The sequence below is a fragment of the Cryptomeria japonica genome, chromosome 7 (assembly GCF_030272615.1).
Source record: "Cryptomeria japonica chromosome 7, Sugi_1.0, whole genome shotgun sequence".
Classification (NCBI taxonomy): domain Eukaryota; kingdom Viridiplantae; phylum Streptophyta; class Pinopsida; order Cupressales; family Cupressaceae; genus Cryptomeria; species Cryptomeria japonica.
In genome coordinates, this window is record NC_081411.1 from 527625468 (window position 1) to 527651632 (window position 26165).

The 26165-nt window shown below is 36.1% G+C and overlaps 1 protein-coding gene across 9 annotated transcripts in view; it reads right to left on the minus strand.

Annotated features, from left to right (window-relative positions):
- Nucleotides 1-16579: 16579 nt before the first annotated feature.
- LOC131072399 (uncharacterized) overlaps nt 16580-26165 on the minus strand; it is a 177989-nt gene continuing 168403 nt past the window's right edge. For 8 of the 9 annotated variants that reach the window (XM_058008524.2, XM_058008527.2, XM_058008523.2 and 5 more), the window contains 2 exons: nt 17277-17366; nt 16580-17125 (listed from right to left, as the gene is read on the minus strand). In XM_058008524.2, the coding sequence (XP_057864507.1) occupies nt 17058-17125; nt 17277-17366 (158 nt within the window). In that variant the 3' untranslated portion in view covers nt 16580-17057. The remainder of the gene's footprint in view (nt 17126-17276; nt 17367-26165) is intronic. The other variant, XM_058008526.2, reaches the window with a different exon arrangement.

Below are 26165 nucleotides of genomic sequence, written 5' to 3' on the forward strand. Positions count from 1 at the left end.
TCTCTGTTGTATTGTTGTTGGTGAACTTGAAGGTTATGAATGGTTTATCCAACATAACAATCTCACGTATGTTAAGGTGTGTCATACATGTCATTACAGTTAATAAATGGTGAATTATGTACCATTAATATTCTTTATATTAGCACCTCAAACTTCTTCTTTTTTGTTGTAGATTGATAGGTGAGTTTTTCTTACCACCATCAAATATTCTACCTTGCTCATACCAAGAATTATCTGCCATTATGAAAGATATTGGAATGGAGTATCAAACAATAGATGCTTGTCCTAATGATCATATTATATATCATAAAAAACATGAATTTGGAATAGAATGCCCTGAATGTCATATTAGTAGATATCGAACAGATCAAATAACAAAAAAGGTGCCTCGCAAGGTTCTTCGTTATATTCCCATTATTCCACGTATGCAACGATTATTCAGGTGCACTAGCTTGGCACAATTTATGGATTACCATGCATGCAATAGAAGTCGAGATGACATTATTCAAATGCCTACGGATGGTTCAACATTTATGGACATAGAGGAAAAGTGGCCACACTTTAAAGAAGAACCTCATAATCTCAGGCTTTCATTGGCAGCAAACAGTGTCAATCCATTTGGAGAGTTGAGATCTGTTTACTCGGTGTGGCCTATTTTTGTTATCAACAATAATATTCCTCCATGGATGTCAATAAAGAGGGAGCACATAATGTTGGCAATGATTGTTCCAAGTATTTTATCATTTAATAGTCATCTACATTTAATTATAAATATTGCTGTAAAATGGTCATAATAATTATGTAATGTTTTTGTTCATTCCACTAGGCAAGTACCAAGTTAAAGATATGAATGTATATATTGAGCCTCTTATCGACGAGTTGCTGGAGTTATGGAATGGTGTGACCATGTATGAAATCTCTAGACTAATAGGATAAAGACAATTTCAATTCCATGCAATGCTTGTATGGACAATACATGATGCCCCAGGGCTAACACATTTTTGTGGTACGTTATAGTGTTCAAGTTGCGCATGATAATTATAATTATAAAAATTAACAGATTTAATAGAATTATACATTATCTTGTAGGTCTTCAAACAAAGGGAAAATTTGCATGTCCAATTTGTGGTCCAAAGATGATATCCCGTCATTCAAAAAGTTTAGGAAAGTAGGTGTTTGATGAGTATAGGCACTTCCTTCACAAAAATCATAAGTACCGGAATACTGAAAAACATCTTTTCAATGGGAAAGAAGAGACTACATCAAAGCCACGAAGAATGACTCCTCACTTATGGAAGTTGGAATATAATAGAATTAATCGTCAAGGTAATGTCATTCCATCTAATGGTTTATGTTTGGAATTTGAATTTTTCTATCGTGTTTTGTTTACTGATGATGTAATTGATGATATTGAAGGTCGTCAAGGCATGGATGACCACCTTCGAATGATGTAAATGATGCACCTTCCTTTCACAATATGGAAACCTTGAGTTGTCAAATTGTTGAATTCCCATTCAAGTGGAATGTAGAAAGTAATTCAGATGTATGGTTTTTGAAGTGACTCATGTGTCTTGATGTTGATGTTAAGCTGTTATTGTTCCATAGAAGATTCAAGGACTACAATCATTGAAGTGTGAGACCTTAATTAATGTGAAATAGAATGTGTCATGTTGCATGATATGGTGGGGATAGAACAAGTGAATTTACAATGGGAGACGATGTAACTCGATGGGCATTGTCATCAATGAGAAGACAAATATTCTCAATTGTTTCATCAATATTTGAAAGGTGAGAGTCCACAAATAGATGTGAAATGTTTAAGTAGGCCTCCCAATGAAGTGGATCTCATAGACACGAAGAATCCTATATAGAGAATCATTGAGAGCCCTTGAAGAAGCAAATTTGAACTTCGATGAAGCAATACATGATGGAGGAATATCTTGCAAGAGGAAATCAAAGTCATTATGGTGTCATCTAGATCTAAAATGTGGTCTACTTTTCAAAAAAGTAAAGATGCTTGATAGGAATGTGTCCTAGTGGGGTGAATCTAGAAGACATATAATCCTATTGCAAAGAATCATGGAAAGTTCTAGAAGAAGCAACTTTTAATTCTGAAGTAGCAACGTGTATAAGAGATGTTCTCATTTGTAGATGGAGTATCAAGAGGAGGATCACTAGTCTATGGACCATGTCATTGTTGTTAAATACCTACGCTTTTGTTCATAGTAACTTGGTGTAGGAATGAATTCAATGAGATAGGGTAGGAAATCCTACATAATGTAATTTTTCACTATCCCTTGTTTCGAGTACAAATGGTTCTCTGAATTTATCTTGACAATAGAATGTTGGATTTTAATACCATAATCCATGATGAAAACTGCCAAAAATGGAAATTTATCTTAGTTCGCAATTACAAAATCTTTTGTATAGGCCTCTCAAAGATTAAGTACATCAAATTGAGACTTTATAAATTGAGTGTATGTATTAGCAATCTCCCAAATTGTTCAATGGTCTCCAAACCTTGTCAATTTTTTATTTTTATTTTAACTCAAATATGTATGGTATAGGCATATCATTGGTTGTGTGATTTTTTTTTCCTTAAATGCTTCTACGACCAAAAGAGACAAGTTTTAGATGAAAATGGGGTCTTATGGGCCTTTTTGACACAATGGTAGGTTCTTTAGACCTAAAAATGCCCCAAAAACTAGTCGATTGCCTTAAGTTACAAACGAATCCTTGTTTGTGAGCATGCTTCTTGATCTCCAATTTTGGTGGAATGAAAGATAATATTGAATTTCTCAAGCCTTTTGGATGCTTCGAAACCACCAAAAAAAAGCTACTTTGATCATTGAAATGTTGTAGTGACTTGGATAAAAAAAGAAAACTAAGTCTAAACTTTAGAAGTTAGTTTTTTCTTTTCAAATTGTTTTCAATTTTCAAATCATCCAAGGATGCAAGAGGAGTATATTTTGTTATGACAAGATAAAAAACAAAACTTAGAATCTTTTGAAACCATTGAAACATGGGGACCCCTTCCCCCCCTCCAAAATCCCTATTTTTTCAGGATGCAATACTTAGGGGAAACATCCCCTTGCCACACTACTTAGGGACGTCCTAGGGACTCCAAGGAGTCTCTTGACCATCTTGAGGATGCCTATGAGTCTCCCATGGCCCCTAATTAGAAACTCCAATTCTAAACAAAAATGGTGAAATTATTGTGAAAATGTCATCCGTATTAAAGTTTTGGCAATGCCCCCTAACCTTGATGGGGGCTCTGCCCCAAACCCCCCACAAGGGGCACTACCCATTGACCCCAAACCTCTACCCACCATTCTTATTGTTAATGCAATCGTTTCCATTTTTTTTTATGTTGACTGGTTTAAACACTTAGTATGCCAAAGTTTCATCTGCAATTCTTATACTTATTCTTAGTTTGTTCCCAAAGTTCCAAAACTCTACCACCATTGTTAATGTTCAAATTTCAATGCAATCATTGACATATTTTTAATGTTTATTGTAAAATTTACATAGTGTGGCAAAGTTTTATTTACAGTTGTTATACTTTTCTACACACATCCTTTTATAATTAATTTTTTAAGTTGTATATATATTTGCATCCCACCCCGCCCCCTTCGTCATCCCCCTGTCGTCCCCAAACTTAAGCCCTTGGTATGCTAAGATATGAAAGCTCACAATAGTTTCATTTGATATGTTAATCAAGGAAAAACCTACAATATATAGCTTCCAAGATTCCAAATCCATGAGGATCATGAAGAGGTAGAAAACCAAAAAAAGAAATTGCTTATCCAAGTTTCCAAATTTGTGACAAGGAAAAAGTAGAATCTCAATCAAAGAAGGAGAATGTGCAGCTCATTATCTTATTCTACCTAAGTAAAAATATTACCTAATTAAGCTTTTTAATAGTGGAATATCACACTTAAGATAAAACATATCCAAGGTAAATAAAATATTACATTGATAGGCTTCTTTGGTTGCTCTAAAAGTGGTGCCTTATCAATTATGTTCTTGGATACTAAAGTTTCCAAATTTTGGGCACTCTTGATAGCTTCTCGTAGAGATTGTGATTCGAAGACTTTAACCAAACCTTTCAATGGTTTCTGTTGATGTGTTTTTTATGCACTATGCAACACAAAATAAAATACTAAGTATTTTATCCTCTCTTGAACAAAATCCTCCCAAGTGCTAAACTACGTGATCAAATGGGATGACTCCAAGATTCCAATAGTCAGGTCTTGACTTTATATTGCAGATAGACTCAATGATTGTGATGTGATATCTGTTGGAATCACAAGGGAGACTTACGTTGCTTGGGTCAAGACCTATCCATTCTCATGTTTCATGATTGATTTACACTCCATGATTTAGGTCATCCTTGAGCAACATCTTGACTTAGCCAAATTTTGTTTTTTATACCCTAATTCTTTAATTTTGACCCCTTACTAGCATTGCCTTAGGTTTTATTGGAATTCTTGCTTCTCTAGCATGGGCACATTTCTAGGGTTCATTCACACAAATTTCTCTTGATGAGCAAGCTACTATCGTGACCATGACTTAAACAAAATTTTAACTTAGTCAAATTATCTCCTCCAAACTTCTATGACTTCATCGCCTTCATTCTTCATCATTTGGATGTCTTTTGTCATTGGAAGGTAATTCTTGACCACCATACCTCAATCTTAACCTATGCTACCCTAAAACCCTAGAACCTAGTCATGTTTACAATTGAGATCTTGGTGACTTGATCACTTAATATAGCTTAATCATGCAGGTCTCATCTAACTCTAACTCCAACACTTAAGCAAATCAACTCTAGCAACCAAGTACTTTTGGAAATATCTTGCAACTTGACAACATGGGTAATGATGGAGGAATGGAAGGTGAGACCTATAGAGGTGAGAGAGAGAGAGAGAGAGGGTGAGAGGAAGAGATAATGACCTGGAGAGGGTAGAGAAAGAGAAGTAGAGAGGGAGAGAAGAAGAGAGGGATGGAGAAAGAGACCTAGAGAGGGGAGAGAGAAGAGAGATAGTAGAGAGGGATAGAGAAGAGAGATAGAAGAGAGATACCAATGTCAATCTTTTTCTATAAAAAAAAATTTTCCGAAAAATCGGCCTATCGTCGGAATTCCGACAAAGGAGTGTCGTCGGATGCACATCATCCTTGTCGGAACTCTCCTGGAGGCTGTCGTAACTCCAAGAGAGTTCCGAGGAGGATGTTGTGCATCCGACAACACTCCTCTGTCGGAATTTTACCCTTTGGAGTTGGAATTCCGATGATAGGTCGAGATCACGACGGTATTCTTTTGGGGTATGAGCATCCATGGCGGCCGTCGGAAAGGTTGGAGGTGATGTCGAAATTGCGACGACCACAAGGATAGTCGGAACTTCCGACACAAAGTTTTCGACGACTTTTTTTGTCAGTAGTGCGACGAAATTGTGTCGGAATCCCGACGATTTGCCGTCAAAATTTTGACCCGAATGTACTAGTGAATATCAAAACCCTTGTAGCCATACTCTTCCCCTCCTGGTAAACCACCTCATGCATCTCACGATACATGTGCGCCAGAATACAAGAACCCCATCCTAATCTTTGAGGGTGCTCCACAAGCCTCTTTAGCATCCTGCCCTAGCCGCATAAGAAACCCTGTTGTCCCTTGTCTCGCATAAGGAAACAACCGATGAATCCTACTAGGATGCATGCCAGTGGAAATTTCTCACTGTACCTGGCCATCATGTCATCCCAGCTGATAGACCGTGTCAGAATGTCTGCATCACGAAATACCTGCCTTAGAGCTAGTAGGCCAGGACGCTGTGCTGAATCATAATCCACTTTATCCCCAGCAAATGGAATCCAGAGAATCCTATATACATCCTCAGGAGTGATAGTCATCTCCCTAACTGGCAAATGAAACGTGTTATGCTCATAATGGAATCTCTCTACAAGTGCAGTGAGCATCTCGTGATTCACATGGATATCTGGCATCTGTAAAAGGTGAGTCAATCCGCACAAATCAATATGTGCTCTAGCAATATATTGATAGACACATTTGAAAAGAACATGAGGTAGTCGAACCTAAAAGAATCAAACAAAAGATCATCATAAAACATTTCAAATTATGCTATAAGACAAGTAAAACATCACGCAAATCCAAAACAGTCAATTGCAAAATCAAATTTTTAAGTTTGCACCCTTAAATATGCTCACTGTTTTTCAAACGACATAACACAATAGAGGCAGAAACTCGTATGAGTCAGGAATGGGTATAGGACGACAAAAGACTGATACCACACAAAACAAGCCCTCGAATGACAAAATGGTCTCTTTTACATACACTCATACGATACAAGGGTAGGTATGAAACGACAAAACAATTTTAAGCAGTTTATCATACGACACAGGATGTCATCTCGCACGACAAAACGAGAACACCCGACTTTTACATGCCCAAAAATTCAAAAAATCAAGAAAAAAATTCAAAAATGAAATGATTAAGAGGCTTAAGATCGATCACTTACCGCTGGCTCATAGTTCCGAGGTTGATTATGTCATCTCTGGCACTCGAATCGATGCTCTTGTGTGGGAACCACCATTTTTCTTCACAGAAGGTTTTTTGAATTTTCAAACTTGGAGGGTTAAAATGAATTGAAAATGACACTTCCACCCCTTATATAGCGAAAACCCTAATTTTTCAACTTGCTCCGATGGACATGAAAATTGTACCCTTAGCTAATTTGCCCATCCTGATTCCATTTTTGGGATCGAAATCGAAATTCAAGATCATTCTCCTAGTCAATTTCAATACAATTTGGACCACTTAACACTTTCATCACTCTCATTTGTTTCTTCAATTTGCGCTCAATTTCTCATCAATCGTTGCTAAATCTTCAAAAATTCCTCTGAATCATTTGTGCTCAAATCAAAATCATCGCTAAACAATTGCCTAATCATCATGTACCATTGCTATCTTTCGATTTCGCTCCCGAAGGGGCATACTCATGACCTTATGATCTCACATCTTCAAAGTCAAGAAAATTTTCAAATCTTCATCAAAAGTCGAGCAAAAATATTTTCAACTAAAGAAAATCAAACAAATTCTTATTGCTAAGGGGTATGTCAGCTTCATCGCTTCATATCAAGTTGAGATCTCTCGATCATCTGAATCGAATCAATCACTAGGGGCATATCAGTTTCATCGCTTCAAATCAAGCTGATATTCATCTTCATCTGAATCAATCTCTTAACGTTAATCATTTTCATCGCTTTACATCAAGTTGATTATTCGTTTAAACTCTATCAAAAGTTTAAAGAGTATCTTTGATCACACGCTCAATCTAAGCAGGTGTTCAGTTTCATCGCATCAAATCAAGCTGGACAGTTTATCTTCGCTCATCATGTCTTGATCCATCAAGTTCAAGATCGATTTTATCTCCGCTCACTGTGTCTAGATCAATCAAGTTCTAGATCAGTAAGATCTGCTTCTTGATCAATCAAGTTCAAGTTCGATATCTTTTCTCTCTATCGTTCCTAGTTCAATCAAGTTCGGGATCGGTTTCGCTTTAATCAACTCTATTTAGCTTTATCACTTCAAATCAAGCTAAACACCTTGCTTTTCATCTGGTTCCTGATCAATCAAGTTCAGAACTGGTATCTCCTAGACATCAACTATTCTTTGAACCAATGCGTTGCTCGCACATTAATTCAAAGAGGGGCAAATGTAATACCCTAAAAATGGTTATCTAAACCATGGGCCCCTAATTTTGACAAAGTCACCAAGGTCCTAACCAAAGGCAATTAAATCAACTTTGAGCACACAATTAATTAATTCTTCAATCATCAAATATTACATGGCAAGTGAATTATTCTATATTAATTAAATATTTATTTAATTAATTAAATCATTCCAAGAAAATCATTTTGATCAATTATCCTATTTAATTTATTAAATATCTTAGAATATTTAATTAATTAATAAATTTGCCATTTAATCATAAAAAAAGAATTAATTTATCACAAAAGAGGAATTAATATACAAAGCAAGAGTTAAATTGAAAATAAAATAAAAGAATTGAATTGAAAGAGAAATCAAACTTGAGATAATATCTATTTCTTCTAAATTGAGAACTTGAAATCAGAAAAAACAATTAAAGGAATTTAATCATTCTCTAAAATTGGAACTCAAATTTTTTGAGAAAAATAAGTTCAGTTGCATTGAAAATAATATTTTCTTGAATAAATCAAAGAATTACCTATTTTTATCTCAAGTGCATGGAATTAATTGAATTATATTTCTAATGCAAACTCAAACTTCTTTTCTGAATGCATTTCAATTAAACTATAATTGGAATCTATCTCAAGGTTAACTGAATCTGATTTCTCAATAATTTTTTTATTTTTTTTATAAAAGTGGGCAAGCCACTAAACTATATTTTATTAATATTGAATTTTGATACAAACGGGTTCAAAGGGCATACCAGTAGGAAAGAACCCACAAGAAAACCTCCGGTTGTGGCCCAAAAAACAAAAAATTAAAAAACCCCATATACCTGATTACATATTTGATTTTGATCACCCTCCCATTACATGGCTTTCAAAGATATACATATCATTATCCATATGACCCAAAAAATCATGAGATGTGATCTGTAGAGGAGGTTCGTAGCATTAAGGCTTCCTAGGCTCACCAAAATTCGAACATATCAATCGATCAGAACCCTGCATCAAAAAGACATCAACATATCTGCAAACATAGTTAAATCTGAAACCAAGAACTTGAACTCTCAACAGGGGGCTCTCTATCCATGCTCTAAGGAGGAACGGTTTGCAAGGGAAATTCCAGTTGTGGAGGAGCTAAGGCCAAAAAACCAAAAGATAGCAGAGAATGTAAACCTATAAGCACCACCAATGCTTTATCCACAAATTGTGAGGGAACCGATTCTAGCAAGGTTTCAAAAGCATACAAAGTGTCCCCCAATCTGTCACATAATAACCCCATTCTCATCTCAAACAATAAAACCCCACACCTCCCATTATCCAATAGATCATAACGAGGAAGAAAGCCCCCATAATAAAAAGAGCCCAACTCAAAATGATAATTATCCAATGCAGACCTAACAAGCTCCTAGGAGCAAATCGAGGGAGGGATAAACGCATGAACCAAGAGTTGGAGTAAATCCTTATCAAGCAAAATGTCATGGCAAACAGTAAGAAATTGAGATAAAATCTCAGAGCCAGAAAAGGAAGGACCAGACTGCAACCAGAGAGTTCCCAGCAACCTGCGAACCTCAAAATCCACCTGATGAGTAAGCAAACAAAACACTTGCCCAAGCATTTCAGAATTATTACTCGGAACCTCATTATCCCTCTCAATCTGGCATTCGACAATGACCCTATATCTTGAAAGAACAATAGCACTCGGCATATGAACAAAGCCCAACAAGAACAATTCAAATGTTTACTGCTGTATTGAGAAAGATATCGGTTTTTAAAGACAAACAACCACCAAAAACGTGAGCCGATCAAATCATGCTACTTCATGATTACAAGTAAAGCCAAGATAACAAGATTAAAGCTCATACAAGATAACACATAAATGAAGGACTTCACACGATGGTGGCGACTGGAGAAAACAGTACTTTGTATCCCAGCCAATGCCACATAACAAACTACTTACTCTACCATAATGACAGCATAAAAAACCGTGACTGATTACAACCCAAGCACATTCCCTACATACTGCATATAACAATAAAACCTTTAAAACACTTGTGCAAGAACAGAGTAGATAAACATGCCGAATCATAACTGTTGACAGGGCGCCACCTTAATACCATAACAGGTACCCACCCTTGCTGCCTATGACAGATCATAAGCATACTTAACAACCAACTAGGAGTTGCCTACTAAGCATACTTAACACCTGTGTATATACATCAAACATGCTTACCTCTCAAGGCATAAGGGTACTAAAAAAATTTATGATATCATACTTAGGAAAAACCAAGAAGACTTATTGCAATGTTTCAGAAGGGAAGGTAAAATCTCTTCCATATTTATATCCCGCAAATTTGCATTAATGTCAATGGCTAAATTTGCCAAGAAATCCGCTATTTTATTAATTTCTCTGAAGCAATGAGTGATCAAGAAAGAATCAAAGAAAGCCAATTGTTGTAAAATTAACTCCAGGACATATTGTAATTTCCAACAGTTAGATTTCTTTTTCATAACACATTGGATGGTTACCATCGAATCCCCTTCAATTACAAGATCCTTAATGCCCAAGGATATAGCCATGTCCAAGCCCAGAGATAGGGCATTAAATTCTGCAAAGTTATTGGACTTATGCCCAATAGCGTGACATCTAGCCTGGACAATATTAGCATGATGGTAAAAAATCACCATACCCACTCCTGCCAAACCGGGGTTTCCATGAGAAGCACCATCAAAATTCAATTTAAAATGCCCATGAGGAGGTGGCTTCCATATAGCTGCATTTCTTTTGGTTAAAGCCTCATTGTTTTTCAAAATGGATCCATGAGAAGGCAAGATAGATAACAGCTTCCAGACCCTAGTCACCCTACTATCCTAGTGCGAAAAAGAAGAAAGATTTTCTAGGTTCTTGAAGATATAAGACAAGACAACTTTTGAACTAGAAGATTCAATTTTCAGTAAGATCTCCTCAAGAGAAGAGATAGTCTTTTTGAAGATCCTATTGTTCCTTTTCTAACCAAATATTCCATATTAAAATAGAAGGGGAAACGATCCAAAGACAAGCATAGAAAGATGAAGCAAACAAAAGAGGCAAGGCTCTGAAGTGTGAAATGAGATCTTTCCCTATAACAAAAGTCATATTCAATTTATCAAAAAGCCACTGCCAACATTGAAATGTAAAATCATAGTGAAGGAAAAGGTGAGAGGAGGATTCCAAGTTTTTGTTGCATAACACACAAGAAAAAACATTAGTGATACCAAGTGTATCCAAGCGCATGCCTGTAAGTACCCTGTCTTGAACTACTAACCAGGCAAAAGCCCCATCTTTCGGTAGACAGGTCGAATGCCAAAAAAGCTTATGTGGCCAAGAGGATGAGTCTTTGACAGACACAAGAGAGTTATATCCATCCTTAACCGTATATTTGCCCCAGATGTTCCTTGTCCATACAAGTTCATCTTCAGAGTCAAATAGGATAATCATTCTTTCTTCCAAAACCTTTGCATAATGCAGCTTGAGATCTTGCTCAACATCCAAGAACTCAATGAACTTCCATTTAGCCAACTTCAGATCACCACTATGAATTACCTCGAAGTAATTTGCCACAAAGACCCCCCAAAGGGAGGAAAGGGTAGATATCAAAGGGGACCAATCCCTTATATTTTGTAAGGGAGTATGACCATTCCACACGTCATCCCAAAATCTAACCTTTTTCCCATTATGAACAATCCAAGAAAGATGTGGCAAAATAACATCCTGACATTTGCAAATGAAATTCCACATAACCGATCCTAAAGGTAAATTTGAAATTTGAAAAACATACTCCCTAGGTCCATTATTCAAATACTTTGCAAACATGATTTGTGCCCAAAAAGAATCAAAATTCTCATACAACTTCCAAACCAATTTAGCTCTCAGAGCCAGATTTTGTTTATCCAAGTTCCTAATTCCTATACCCCCCCAATCCTTGGGTAGACAGACTTTATCCCAAGCTACTAAAGGTAGTTTATTCTTCCCATCTTTATTACTATTCTAGAGAAAGGACCTAAGAGTGTCCTGTAGGCTTACTAACACTAATTTAGGGGTTGTTATTACTGACATAAGATAAATAGGGACCGCATTCAACACAGATTTAATTAGGACAAGTTTCCCTGCAAGGCTTAACCATTTATGGCTCCAAGATAAAATCCTCTTTGAGATGACAGAAATAAGCTTATCCCAAAAGGTTAGTTTGTCTTGTTTGATGAAAAAAGGTATACTGAGATACTTACAAGGAAGGATACTAGGTTCAAAACCCCAAAAGGTCTGCAATCTCTGCTAAACTAACTGTGATGTGTTAAGGAAGAATATTTTTTACTTCTCAATATTGACTTTTTGACCAGAAAAAACCACATACTTTTGAATAATCCCGTTTATAGTATTTGCTTCCCTTAAGGAAGCCTGACCAAAAAGCAGTGTCATTTGCAAATAAACAATGTGAAATAGGAATGGGAACCCCATGGATCACGATCCCCTTCCATAATCCTTTTGACTTTGCAGCCTTAATTGCCCAACTAAAGGATTCAGCTAAAAGTATAAACAAGAAAGGGGACAGAGAATCCCCCTGTCTCAGTCCTCTCGAAGAGGAGAAAAAACCACAAGGAGAACCATTAATTAAAACCGAAAATCTTGCAGTGTAAATAAAAGCATTTATCCATTTGACCCAAGCCTTGGAGAAACCTAACTTGAGAAGAACACAACCTAACGCCCCCCATTCAACCCTATCATAGGCCTTCATCATATCCAATTTGAGAATCATGGACGGGACCCTCTGAGTATAGATAGAATGCAACACTTCATGAGCCACAATGGCTCCCTCCAGTGTTTCCCTACCGGGAACAAAGCCACCTTGCTCTAAGGACATGATTTTGGGAAGAATTTTTGCTAATCGAAAAGAAATTGCCTTAGTAAAGATTTTATATAGGGTGTTGCATAATGCAATAGGACGAAAATCAACAAAAGTCTTTGTGACATCTTTTTTCGGGATAATGGCAATCAATGTGGTATTGATTTCTCAATAATTTCAATTATCCTAAATTGTGCTTTTTCTTGGTCTCTCTTGTGAATTTTCTATAAATTCAACCTTCATCTCTCATTCAAAACACCCTCGAGATTTATTGTTATTATATAATTTTTTCTCTAGAGTCATTGAATATATTGTGCTTGCTTTTTGAGATTATTGCATCTTAGTTTAGTTTTTTTGCATATTTAGTTTACTCCATATTGCGTGAATTCATTTAGCTTACTATTCATCCATCTAGCATAATCTTGCATCCATTTAGCTTAATATCATGCTCATATAGATTAAATCCTTCGTCTTGGTGTAGTCTAGTCACTAGTATTGTTTATACAAATCTGAGAGCAATCTTATGCTCGCATCTTTTAGAAGGCAATGGGTCGATTTGTTATGGTTTTATTATTCATGATTATATCTGTCTAACCATATATGTAATGACTTAATTGAAGTGTTGTGTCTTGCAGCTTACAGACTTATTCCACTTTTTCACACACACAGTCTTAGTCCCTTCTCATGTTCTTGAGGTGTTCTTGGATTGTTCTTGTGTATCCTTGTGAAGGCCTCTCCAATTGTATCTTCTCTTTCATCCTCACGCTCCATGCATCTTATTCCTTGCCTCATCTATGCCTCAAACCTAAAACACAGAGATTTTGCGTCAAAACATTAAAGAATGAATGAGAATAATACTAATACTTTGTGAATCAAAAACTCCTCCCACTCTAGAATTTGAATTTTCAATTATGGGAATGACTTTTTGCTAATGGAAATTATCCTCAATCATGGCTGATCTGAAAATTTGAATTAAGCCTACTAATTCACATTATGTCTACTTCAAATCTTGTTGTAAATGTCTTCCAAATTCATCAAAATCAAACCTCATGAAATTGCTCCAATGTCTGACCTACAATTTGCTCTACAAGCTGACAAAACTCACTTCCAATTGAAAGGTAATTGATTAGAATTCATCTCAGATATGTTGGTTATCTTCGCTCAAGTATGCTCTTATATCATTCGCCTTGAATATGCTCTTATATCATTCGCCTTGAATCGAATTGGAATGATGTCTGGATGAATGAATTCGGTACTTGTTGTATACCATTCCTTACCCTTGAATTTGCTCAACATCAATTAGGCCAACCTAGACACTTAGTTATTGAAAAGTAAATTAATCCAATGCTCATTTAAGTCGGCAAATTTAGAAATTTTGATTTTATCCTTTTAAATTTTTGAATTTTCCCTCTGAGAGGGCTGACCTTGACAACCTCCCTGCTTGAGGGGGTTTGAGAGATCTTGAGGGACACATCATATACGCATTTTATAGGTGTGCAGGACTATGCCAAGTCTTGAATGAAAGTCGACTTGCTAGATTTGTCACTTTCTTTTTATAACATCAAGTCAAGTCGGTTGTTTTAAGGTCCTTAATTAAGCACATACAAATAAGAGGCAATGTATTGTCCTCAAATCACAATTCAACATATGATGTTTCACCACTTTGCTCTGATTTTAGGACTTATGTGCGAATTAGGGTCTAATCCTCTAAGTTTTAGGTTTGATTTTTTTCTTTTTTTAGGTCTAATTTCTTTTGCAGGTCTGATCCTTTCCAGGTTTTGCAAGACACAGTTTCAGGTTGCTCAAGGACAAGGCAGAATTCTAGGGTTATCAAAGACAACTTAGGGCACATTTTCAGGATGTAAAGTGGCAATTCTTGAGTGGGTTTTCTAGGTGTGAAGGGACAATATGAAGGCAGGTTTTGAGGGTAGTGAGGGACTAAAGTTGAGCAATATAACACCTCTCCCAAGGACTGCTAAGGGCACAATTTAAAGGTGTTGGTGGATACATGAAAGGGCAGGATTTGAAGTGTGAAAGGACACTTTTATTTGGTGCAAATCCAAGCTAGAGAAGGATACAAATGCTAGGCGATAATTAGACAATGACAATGACAAAAGCAAAGCGAGGATAAGGTGATGCAAGGGACAAAAGCAAGGGTAGAGTGGGAATCTATGAGGTGTAAGGACAATTTGCAAGATGGTGAAGGACTTGACCTAGGCAAACTTTTGCTTCACCTAAGGATTGATATGGGTGCATTCTGAGGTAGCTCATGGACAAAGCAACAAGTTACAAGGCACATATTGGAGGTGTCTTAAGGACACAAAAACTAGTTGAGCGCCGTTTCAAGGTCCTCAAGGACAACATTCTAGCACAATTCCCTGTTCCTGATAGGCAAACACTAGAGCACATTTGAAACATGTCCAAGGATAAATGAGCCAATCTAAGGCGCTATTTAGAAATGTTCAAGGACAAAAACATCGAATCTTGATTTTGCCTACGGAAATTTCAAAATGTGTTTAGGATCAAATCAATATTTTTTTAGCATTCCATAGTTGATCTTTGAACCTTGAATTCTCAACTTTGAATTTCCTTAATGAGACAAGGACTTATTATAAAATCTATTCCATTCCTTGATCCTGTCAAGGTGAGAAAATTTGACCTTGGCAAGGAATTTCCACGTCTAAACATCACATCCTTAAACCTTGTTAACATTGCCCAATACTCAACAATTTCACAACTTCACTTACCTTGACAACTATAACAATTTTGACCTCAAATTTAATCCTGACACTCTACCATGGATTCTGGACTCAAAATCATGACTTACTCCAATGACAAGACATATCCTCCTAAAAAAATAAGTTACAACTTGCTATCATTGCCAAGTTGGGACAACTAAACCTAAAACACCTAAGACGAAAAGCAAAAAGTGGGGGTCCCTGTTTGCAATGGGGCGATGTGTGAAAACGTCACAAACATTTACCTCTTTATAATAGTGAAGAGGTGAAAGAAAGCCCTTCAAAATATGAATTCAATTGAGGCATTTTTACTTTGTACATAATCGCTTGTCGTTACTATTCTTTGCAATACCACACAACAAACTAGAGGTGATAATAAATATAACTACATTAGCTCAAATTGACTCTATTGAATGGTGAACATGTCATAAGAGGATACACCAAAAGTTAAGGATAGTTGTCATTCACCTCATTTCACAGGTTGTCAATTTGTCTATTGCAATAAGGGATTGGTTCACATACAACCTTGTCCAATATAAAGAGAAATAGACTTGCCTCTAAACAAATGAAGAAGTTTGTGGTCATCCATAGTGCCTTGCGACTTAAGGATTGTCAAACTCCAAAGTATTAAGAAACTCTATCTTTACGACATGATGTTGATCCCAAAGATGCCATCCAAAATGATGAGGCACATGAGAGACTAGTTAGGGTTGCATTGGATGAGACAAACCTTTATAGTGGCAATGATTCAGAGTCAAACTTTGATTTTGAGACAATGTTAACATATGTTGTTATGTGGTAGCAACATATTTTCTATGCCTTTTTTTATTTTGTAGTTAAAACTTGCAACATTTGAGAATTTTGTTGTATTTTTTTTTTTTTTATACTATATATCATATGCACATTGACAATGAATTACGAAAGCAATTAAATTTTATTAATTTGTTTTAACTCATGGAATCTCTCAATTTAAGACTAATGTTGTGTATTAAGGTTCTATAATGCACACAATGAACACCTTAACAATGTTATATGAATATTTGAAATTTTTCTATATTTAAAAAAAAAAATCTCCTTTTTGGTAGTCCTACCATCCTCTATCGTCTCCTAAAATTGTCTTCAAAAAACTTATCTCTGAAATACATACCCTTGTCCCTTGCCATCATCATCCCAAAAACTTGGTGCATCATAAAGAAATATGGGTTGATCAAGATTGGCCCAAAAACTACATAGTTAAATCTTGATAAAGCATCATATAATTTGACACATTGCCAAAAACACCTCCAATTTGAAAATGAAATATTGTATTTGGCAAAAAGTTGCCTCCAGTATCACTTGGGAATACTTTGAATGTTTCAATAAGATACTGGAAGACATACAGATTGATAAGGCTCTTCGTTTGCACATGGAATCATAGTTATAAAATAAGTCAACTAACTTACAAAATTGATATGAACAAACAAGGGAGCAAAAAAACATAAAAGATAGCCAGGCATGCAATCTTAAGTTGAACTATAAGTTTAAATTTTGATGGATCAAAATATTTAACATTTTTAATTGCCTTCTAAAGAGATCTGCAGCAGAATTTATTTACAAAATCCTTTAACCTACTGGAGTTGGTTGTTTTAATCAAGTATGTAATGAGGCTGCAATGAAAATACACCTTCCTAAATTGAAACAAATACACGATATCTATTATCAGAATAACACATTATTCTGCCTTATCTTCATCCGATTGAGAGCAAGGTTCTGTAATGGAATCAAGAAAAAAATCCTCATCTGCAAAGGAAAATATCCTTAGATTAGCACACATTCATAAGTTATAACAATGATAATTGTATATTGCAATTTTCCTTAATAAAACCACTCTATGATGAGGTTGTATGAAGCAAACTCTCTACCACTAGACTTTCAGTAATGTAAACTTCACCTATTTCATCAATGTCTGGAGAGTCCAGGAAGACCTCTGTATCTGGTTGTAAAAATGGTGATCCAGAATAGCTTCCTAAAGAACCAAGATCTGCATCAATAAGGACATTAACTAGGCATGTAATGAAATAATTGACACTTTAATATCTGCCAACAATAACATAAAAGCCATGGTGGGACCAAATAATTTGTATTAGAAACCTACTATTTTTATCAATCATCCTAGAATTGATTTGAAGAGGATCATAAGAAACGAAATGGAAATCTGAAAGGATAAAAGGATCAGAGTTGATCCAAGAGAGCAGAGTTCATCCAATTGGTAGCTTAACATGTGCTCGTTAAGCATCCCTTGCAAGGTCAAAGGAAAGAACCAAATGAAAACTGTAAGATATCCTATCTACTTAAGGAACTTTCATGCTAAGTTTTTCTAAAAAGCGAGCAACAGTCATATGTTTTAAAAGTTCCATAAGAACTAAAATTAGGTCAGTGAATTCATCCTATTAGAGGAAAGTCACCAGACATTCTGATTTGGATCAAACTACAAAACATACCTCCAATAAATTGGAGGCAAGAATTTTGAACTGGGAGCACAAATAGGATTTCATCAATACTGTCATAAGAGGAAGGGGCTATCATAGAAGAAATTACACACAAACTGAACCCTGTTAATTTAAGTCACAAACATAACGGCCATTATATCACAAGAATTAAATATATACAAAATGTACCTAATCAGTTGAATATTAGAATCAAACCTACACTACCAACAATGCACATTAACTCTATCTTATATTTGATGCCGGATAATCTGGCTTTCACAAACTCAATTCAATCTCATCCTCACTTTTTTAGACCTTCCTTCTAGCTTGGTGAGTCATTAAACTTGTTACCATCTCCTTGTCCAGCAGCCTTTTGGACCTGCTCGATACTTTTCCCTACTTTGTGGTCGCACTCATTCTAGCAGCCTATTCACAGAGCCATCATTTGTGAGAAATGTTAAGTTTAAATGGTTGGATGCAAAAATTTACATTAATTAATCATTATTAATGTACTATCATGCCGTACCAGACTAACTACTTGTTTATATATATTTTAATGTAAATAAGCACTTTGATGAGGGTCGTGATACCTTTTCTCTTGTGATATGCATACTTGATACTAGATATCATCCCAAGATTTCACTTTGACTTAATAATGTAAGTCAGAACATGAGAACTAGTGGCGAGAGATTGCAGGAATGCTGAAGTTTTGGTATTTACAATTGACTATACTATTCTGCAGATTAATAGGGTTGCTATCTTTAATAACTTTACAACTCGATATGAAATCGATTTCTCAATGCTTGTTTACATAAGAGAAGCCTATATTATATATGTTGTGACGTATTCACACATCGCCCCATTGCAAATAGGGACCCCCACTTTTTCGCTTTCTAGGTTAGTTGCCTTAGCTTAGTTTTGTTGTCGTGTCTTTGCTATTAGCCTCTTACATGTAATTGCATCAAGGTCGATCAGGTCTATCTCTTCAGGATGATACTCATGAGTTAAAAGTTATGTAACAAAGATTGAACTATCGAAATCTTTGGGCTTAGGCCAATGAGAGTTTGAAAAGAGCATGAGGAATGTGAATGAAGATTTGTCTCAATTACATCAAGATCTAGTACAAAGGAATCTTAGATGGCCGATTTGGTGAGCAAAGATTTTAACAAAGGATGAAGTTTGAATCACGATTTGCCTAAAAGGTGAAATATGGTAAACTTAACCTTAGAATCTTGATGAAGCTTTGGATGTAAATGGATTGCAAAGATCCTCTAATTAGCTGGCTAAGAAGAAGATTGCAAAGCTGGTCAATCAAGTGACTGACTTGCAAAGGTCATCAAAAATGCCACCTAAGGTAAGGAATTGCAATGGTATCCTCAAATGCCGCCTCCATCATACCTTGCAAAGGTGTCAAGAAAGGTCGCCCCAATCATCAAATCGAAATGGTGATTTGAAAATCCAACTTCAAGAATGAGTTACAATGGGGTCTCAAAATGCCGCCAAGGTGATGACTTACAATGGTGCCTCTAATTGCCGCCAAGAAGCAATTCTTGCAATGGTATCCCTAAAAGCCGACTTGATCTTATCTTGCAATGCTCCTTCAAAAAGCCGATCCAAGTATTCCATGCAAAGGTCATCAAAATTTCTGCCATCTTGATCTACTTGCAATGGGGTCCTGATATGCCACCTAGGTGTTGAGTTGCAATGCCTCTTCAAAATTCCGACTTGATAGCTAACTTGCAATGACCCCCTAAAATGCCGATTTGATGTCTAGTTGCAAAGGTGGTGTAAAAAGCCGATCTAAGGTGTGATTGCAATGCTAAGTCAAAAAGCCACCTCAATGATAAACTTGCAATGATGCCTCCAAATGCCACCAAGGTGTCAACTTGTCAAATGTTGCAATGGTCATCCAAATTTTTGCCATGAAGGCTAAGTTGCAATGACCCCCCTTAAAGCCGCCTTCATAAAAAATTGCAATGGTGTCTTAAATTGCCAACTTGAAGATTGATTTGCAAAGGTCCTCTAAAGAGCTAAAAATGCAATGGTGTCTCAAGAATCCAAGTTACAAAGATGCTAATGAATACCGCCTAGGTCAAAGGATGCAATGGTGTGATGAAATTCTACTAAGTAAAAGACATGCAAAGGTGTTGCCAAAAGCCGTCTAAGGTGACAAGTTGCAAAGCCCCCTTGAAATGCCGCCTCAATGCTAAGATGCAAAGGTCTTCTTAAATGTCGCCACTACACTAAACTTGCAATGGTGTTGTCAAATGCCACCATGGAGCAAAGTTGCAAAGCCATCCTTAAAAGACGCCATGGTCAAGTGTTGCAAAGACCTCTCAAAAATCCGACCAAGGGTTTGAAAGGCAAAGGTCTCATGAAAATCCGCCTTGATGTCAAATAGCAAATGTGCTTCAAAAGGCCGACTTAGCAAATCTTGCAAAGTTACATTGAAAATCCGCTAAGGTTATAAAGCAAAATGCCAAAATTCATGAGTAAAGTCGGCCTTCACCCTAAAGAATATGTCTTTTGCCCTAAAAGTGCCTATATAGGAGGACTAAAAGCATTCATTCAATCAACAATTCACAACAAGTTCTTCCTTCAACAATGAATTTCATCAGCAAGGCAAAGAATCCAATCAGCATTGTAATGTTCCCACTTTGAAATAAAATTCAATAATAAATGATAATAATAAAATTAAAATATTTAAAATTAAATTAAAATATAAAATAAAATAATTAAATATGATTAATTAAAAATTAATTAAGTTAATGAAAAGTCAAAAGAAATGAAAGGAAAGGTTGTGACTCCCTCACCAATGAGATATAAAAGGGAGAAGAGAACCTCATTTGAGAGGGGGAATAATTTGGAAATGAGAAGTGCAGATCTGATTATGAGAGGTTGTGTCCCTTTCAAAGGGCATAAATAATGAAGAGTTGCACTCTATCAAAGGGAATGGTGAAAGGGTGTGTCTCTTGCCAAAGGGCATACATGATGAAGAGGTGTGACCTCTCCCTCACATTGAGAGATATAAAGGAAAGGAATCAAAAGCATCTAGTAAGAGCACCATGGATCAGATCAGATCAGAACTGTTATTAAGTTACAGGCAGTAACATCCTTGTTCTTGGTGGTATGCATGGGGATGTGTTTAATAAGTATCCTTAATATTAAATATATGAAACCCAATAATGTTCTTATGCAGAATTAATAGTAATACTAATATGGACTGCAATATGTATGATAGTCATACTTAATTTCATATACATATTCATAATACATAAGAAATATATATACTTATAGTCTAAATCATGTTATTACTTTCCGTATTTAAGAAGATGGGATTGAGATGTTCCAAAGAGGGGCAGTCTAAATCCAAGCAATAGGTTAAGTCCCAAGATAGGGTGACGATCAGCGACCAATAAGCCTTGAGGGTATAGACCCAAGATAGGTAAGGGCTTGGATCTGTAAACTTTGAGGGAACCTATTGTAGTTGGTCTCTAAGCGCTTTGGTAACATATGTAAACCCTTCTCCCTTAAAACTGAAGTAGTAGCAGCGTTTGATATCTATATTAAGAACTATGAATAATGAAATTAATCAGCTAATGAGGAAAATAGACAAGCACTTGTTAATAACTTATTGAAGAAAATCTATCAATTTTAGTATATTTAAATAGATCAGGTAGGGGACATTACAAGCATCAACATCAAATCTGATTCAAAGGCAGTGACTTTAATCAATAGTGACAATGAAATTCATAAGGAAGATGTCACGAACCATATTTATCTATAATTATTTTATTAGGAAAATAATGCTCATTTTTCATTTATGAAATTGAAATGAAATGGAAATGGAATTTTTAGTGAAATAAGATGATTAATGAAATAGGAGTTCAAATGCAATGAAATGATTTACATGCAATTGAATGACCAATATTATTTTATTATGAAATTGGGGATCGTCATTACTAATAAGCAATTGAGTGCAAGTGAATGCAGGAACAGGTGAATGCGAATGAAGGCGAGAACATGGTTCAGGTAGAGTTGTTTTAGCTCATGGACTTCGCTAGAATAGATGGAATCTCACACACCATGTTAGAATATATATATGTGTATCTGTTGCATGATTTAATTTTGTGATTGAATCAAATCCGAATTTTCATAAGTGATTGTGAAATGATATGTTTTATTTCAAAGCAAGGCTTATATTCAAACATTAGGTTAAATATGAATATTGACCGTAGATTTATACATTCTTTGTGTGCAGATATGTATAAATTGGATGAAACATTGTACTTATGTGTTCACTTTGGTGTTTTGATAATAGTACATATATATGTATATGTGTGTGTGTGTGTGTGTGTAAATTTAAATATCAATTCGATCATATACATGTATATATGTATATATCTAATTATTATGAAAATGAAATTACCTTACTTCGTGAATTTTGTGAGTACTTTTACATAATCATTTGATATTATGTATATATATACATATACATAATCGTTTGATATTATGTGATATATATTTATATGTATATATATTGGTTGAAAATTTTGTACACTTGGGGAAATATACAACATTGTGGCTTCAACCACAGTGTGTGAGTAAAACTCTCCTAATTAAGGGAAGGCTCCCCCTATCTATCTAATACTAAAAATAAAATAGGATGGAACAACAATCTTTCTTCTTTTTTCAAGAAAGCCAATATCTTTTTCTCTTCACAAAAAAGTGATAGCAATTTAACGTAAAACAACAATAACAACTTTTTGAAATGAAATGAGAGAAAGGAAATGAAGTTTCCTGAAAGCTCAAAGACTTCTGTCACTTCCTTCAGGACGGGACAACAATATCAAGCTCAAAGTCTTGAATATGTGAAGTCCTATTTACCCTTTTCTATACTAATGATATCAAGAATAAATTATGACAACACAAAGTCTGAAATAACTTGTTTCTTTCTACACAAGACAACAAGAACTAGTGTGAACTCAAAGTTTCACAGCTATTCCTATTATAAAATCTACTTCTAATCTCTCTCAAGAACGAGTATAAGCACAAAGTCTTACAACTTTTCTCAATAGAGCTTCTATTCTAACTAAAATTAATCTCCAATACTTGCAGCACAAAGTCTGCAGATCAAATTTGATTAAGCCCTTTAAGAAACACTTGCAAGAAAGACAATATTGAACACAAACTCAAGAATGTAGCACAAAGTCTCAACACTAGAGTAATTTTCTTCTATTCCTTTCAATTCTTCAATTTACACATAAAAGCTCAAAGACTTCTTTGCTGCAAATTTGGCAGAGTTTTTGCTTGCTTTCAAAAAGATAGAAATTACAATAGACCCCCTCAAGTATTTATAGGAGAGGAGTCTTGAGAAAAAGGTGGGAGAATCCTAACTAACTTAAGAAATTCTCTCAACCACCAAGACTTATTAAATAACTAACTATGACTTATTCAAACTTACAAGTCCTATTCTAAATTGACTTGTTACTCATCTACTTGTAATTTTACAAAAGTGCAAGTAATGACTTGACTTGAAATTTACAAAATGTTTTTACAAGTAAACATGTCAAAAGAAAAACTACATCTAAGAGATTACAATTCTGAAAAATGCAACTAAGTTTTGAAAAACACTTAAGTTGCAGCATGTGAAGACATGAATTCTTCGAACTTTTGGATGATAATTTGCAGCTCATCAGGATTCAGTTCATGGGTATTCTTTGCCACGATCATGGTTTTCCCAATAACATCGCTACAATGAAGGATTGTGGCATTATTCTTCTCAAAGGAAGACTGAATTTCCTGCAAGAAGACTTGATAGGCAACCAAGGCTTGAATAGATGTAACTGAAAATGGTTCACTCTTCCACTTATGATGAATCTTCAATTGTAGACTTGAGAGAACCCTTTCTTTTGCCAATAATTCCCCATCATGATCCATGATGTTGCAAGAAGCTTTCTCACAACGAGAAACCATATCCTGAACTACTTCCAATCGAAGTCTCATGGTATCATCAATGTCTTCAACAAGTGACTTGAGAACAAGGGTTTTGTTCTCCAAGAGCTCCTAATATTCTAGATACACAACTCTCAAAGGAATAACCTGATGTTCTAGAAGAACACTCAACCTTTGTTGAGGAATTTTGAGCCAAGTAGTCAAGCTATCTTCTACCTTTTCCAAGTTCTGTTTGAAAGTATCAGAAACTTGGTTCAATTGTTCTTCAATGGTCTTCAATTTGACCATCATTTGGAAAACCTCCCTCAAAATTTGTGCACATAAATCATGAAGTTGATGTACCCAAGATTCCAATGCTTGTACCTTTTGAGCAGCTCACTCAACTCCCTGAATTGATTCGTGTGAATTGGAAGAACTTAAAGGATTACTCCCTTCACTAGCAGGTTTTGTGATTTTATGAATAGCTGCAACAAGTTGCCTATTCTCCTCTTCTAGCTCGTCTTTCTTCGCTAGAAGCTCATCATACCGCTGTACTAGTGAAGCTACGGATTGTTGGGCATCATGCTTGACCACTTCATGTGTTTGCTTACCCAATCCAATTCTTGTGACCCTGTAATTAGCAGCTTGCATTTCCTCGTGTGGCTTATCTACAAGGAGCTCAACAATTTATGCCACTTTCATCTTGTTGTTGTCAACTGTTACCCTTGAGATTGTCTTGGCTCTTTTAGCAACCTTGGGCCTAGATTTTTTAAGCTGCTGATAATCAAAGACATCAAGAGAAATTTCTTGCTTCTTCCTCTTGGGAGTGAAAGAACTAAGCCATGGAGGTAAACCATTAGTTCTCCTTCAGTAGCAGCTGAAAGCAAAGGAGAAGCAGTTTCTGTTTGAACAGTCGTGGTCATCCTGGGGGAAGTATCTGTCTAGATGGCAACCATGGCTTGTTCGGTAACCAAAGGGCATGAAGATTGTTTCATAAACTCCTCAAAGCTAGAAGTAGAGGTATCAATCTCTGACAAATGAATACATGCAGGAGTATCCTCGAAGATTTCCAACAAACTCTCTTGTTGATGATCAAGAGGTGGCTCAACTGCTGAAAGGGGAATGACATTCTGAGGGGAGTCATCTGCTATTGTGTCAGGAGGAGATAGAGGCAACTCCATGGAAACTGAGGAGGGAATCTCATGAGGTGACTCTGAAACCAGTGACTTAGGAGCATCATCTGATTGTTGTCCTTCCTCTGGATCATCAGGATCAATCACATGAATGTGAATCTGGGACTTTTCTTTCCCACGAACTGTCGCCTCCTCGGGAGAAACCACCATTGCCCGACTAACCAGCAATTTGATCCTCGTGCCTGAAGATGATGCACCTTCCTTGTTGTCAATCTGAATCTCAGACTTACGTCCAAGAGGCCCCGTAGAATCATCTTCTTTCCCAACCTTGATCTTGATGAGCCTAACACCATTACCTTTGAGCCAAGTGTTGGTGTTAGCTAAGATGGGCTGAAATCTCTCAAGAATGGAAGTGCATTCTTTGTATGACCACTAGATTAAAGGAAGTGGGGTTTCATCAACCCTCTGTGAGACGTACTCTAGATCAAGCACATTCCCATCATCAATCATCCCTTGCGGAATGTCCACCAGGTTCAAATCAATAACCTGCTCAAGGGTGAGCCTGCAATAATCCATCTTAAGAACCTCCTTTTCTGTACAGAGATCCACCCAGATATCTTCTATGCGATGCACATGTATGAAGGATTTTTTGATTCTCTCCTTCATACCTCGGTAGTCAAAATCTGCCCTTGACTTAAACCTTTTGAATTTTATCTCCTACATCTTGGTCTCCATAGCTTTGTCTTTAGTGGATGTGATGAGGGAGTACCGACCAATCTTCAATGGGTTAGTTCCCCATTCCAACCTTATGCTTGACAGATTGATGTGCATGTACCGCCATGATTTGTCTTCCCAACTCCATAAGAATAATCTTATCAGTTGAGTATCTAGGGAGCATGTATGGCTGCCCACTGTAACATCCAACTCTCATATAAGTGAAAGTCGGGAATTGAAGGAAGAAGCAACCATACTCATTCACTCTTTCCCATGCCTCATCTGATATTCTTCTATTCTTTAGAGTCTTGTCAAACTGACACATGAAATAACCAAAGAATGCATCCTGAACCCTTCTGAAATGTAACCTGCTGGGTCTCAAGGGCAGCTGATCGTAGTACTCCCAAACTGGTATAAGCGAGCGATCACCCTTGGTAAGACCAGGGAAATGTCTAAGTGACGTTGCCAAATACACTAAGTATGAGTTCATGTAAAATGTCATAGTGGTAGGGACTGCTGCAAGTTGTTCACACAAAGCATCACTAATAATTTCTCCCCATGAGATGTGAT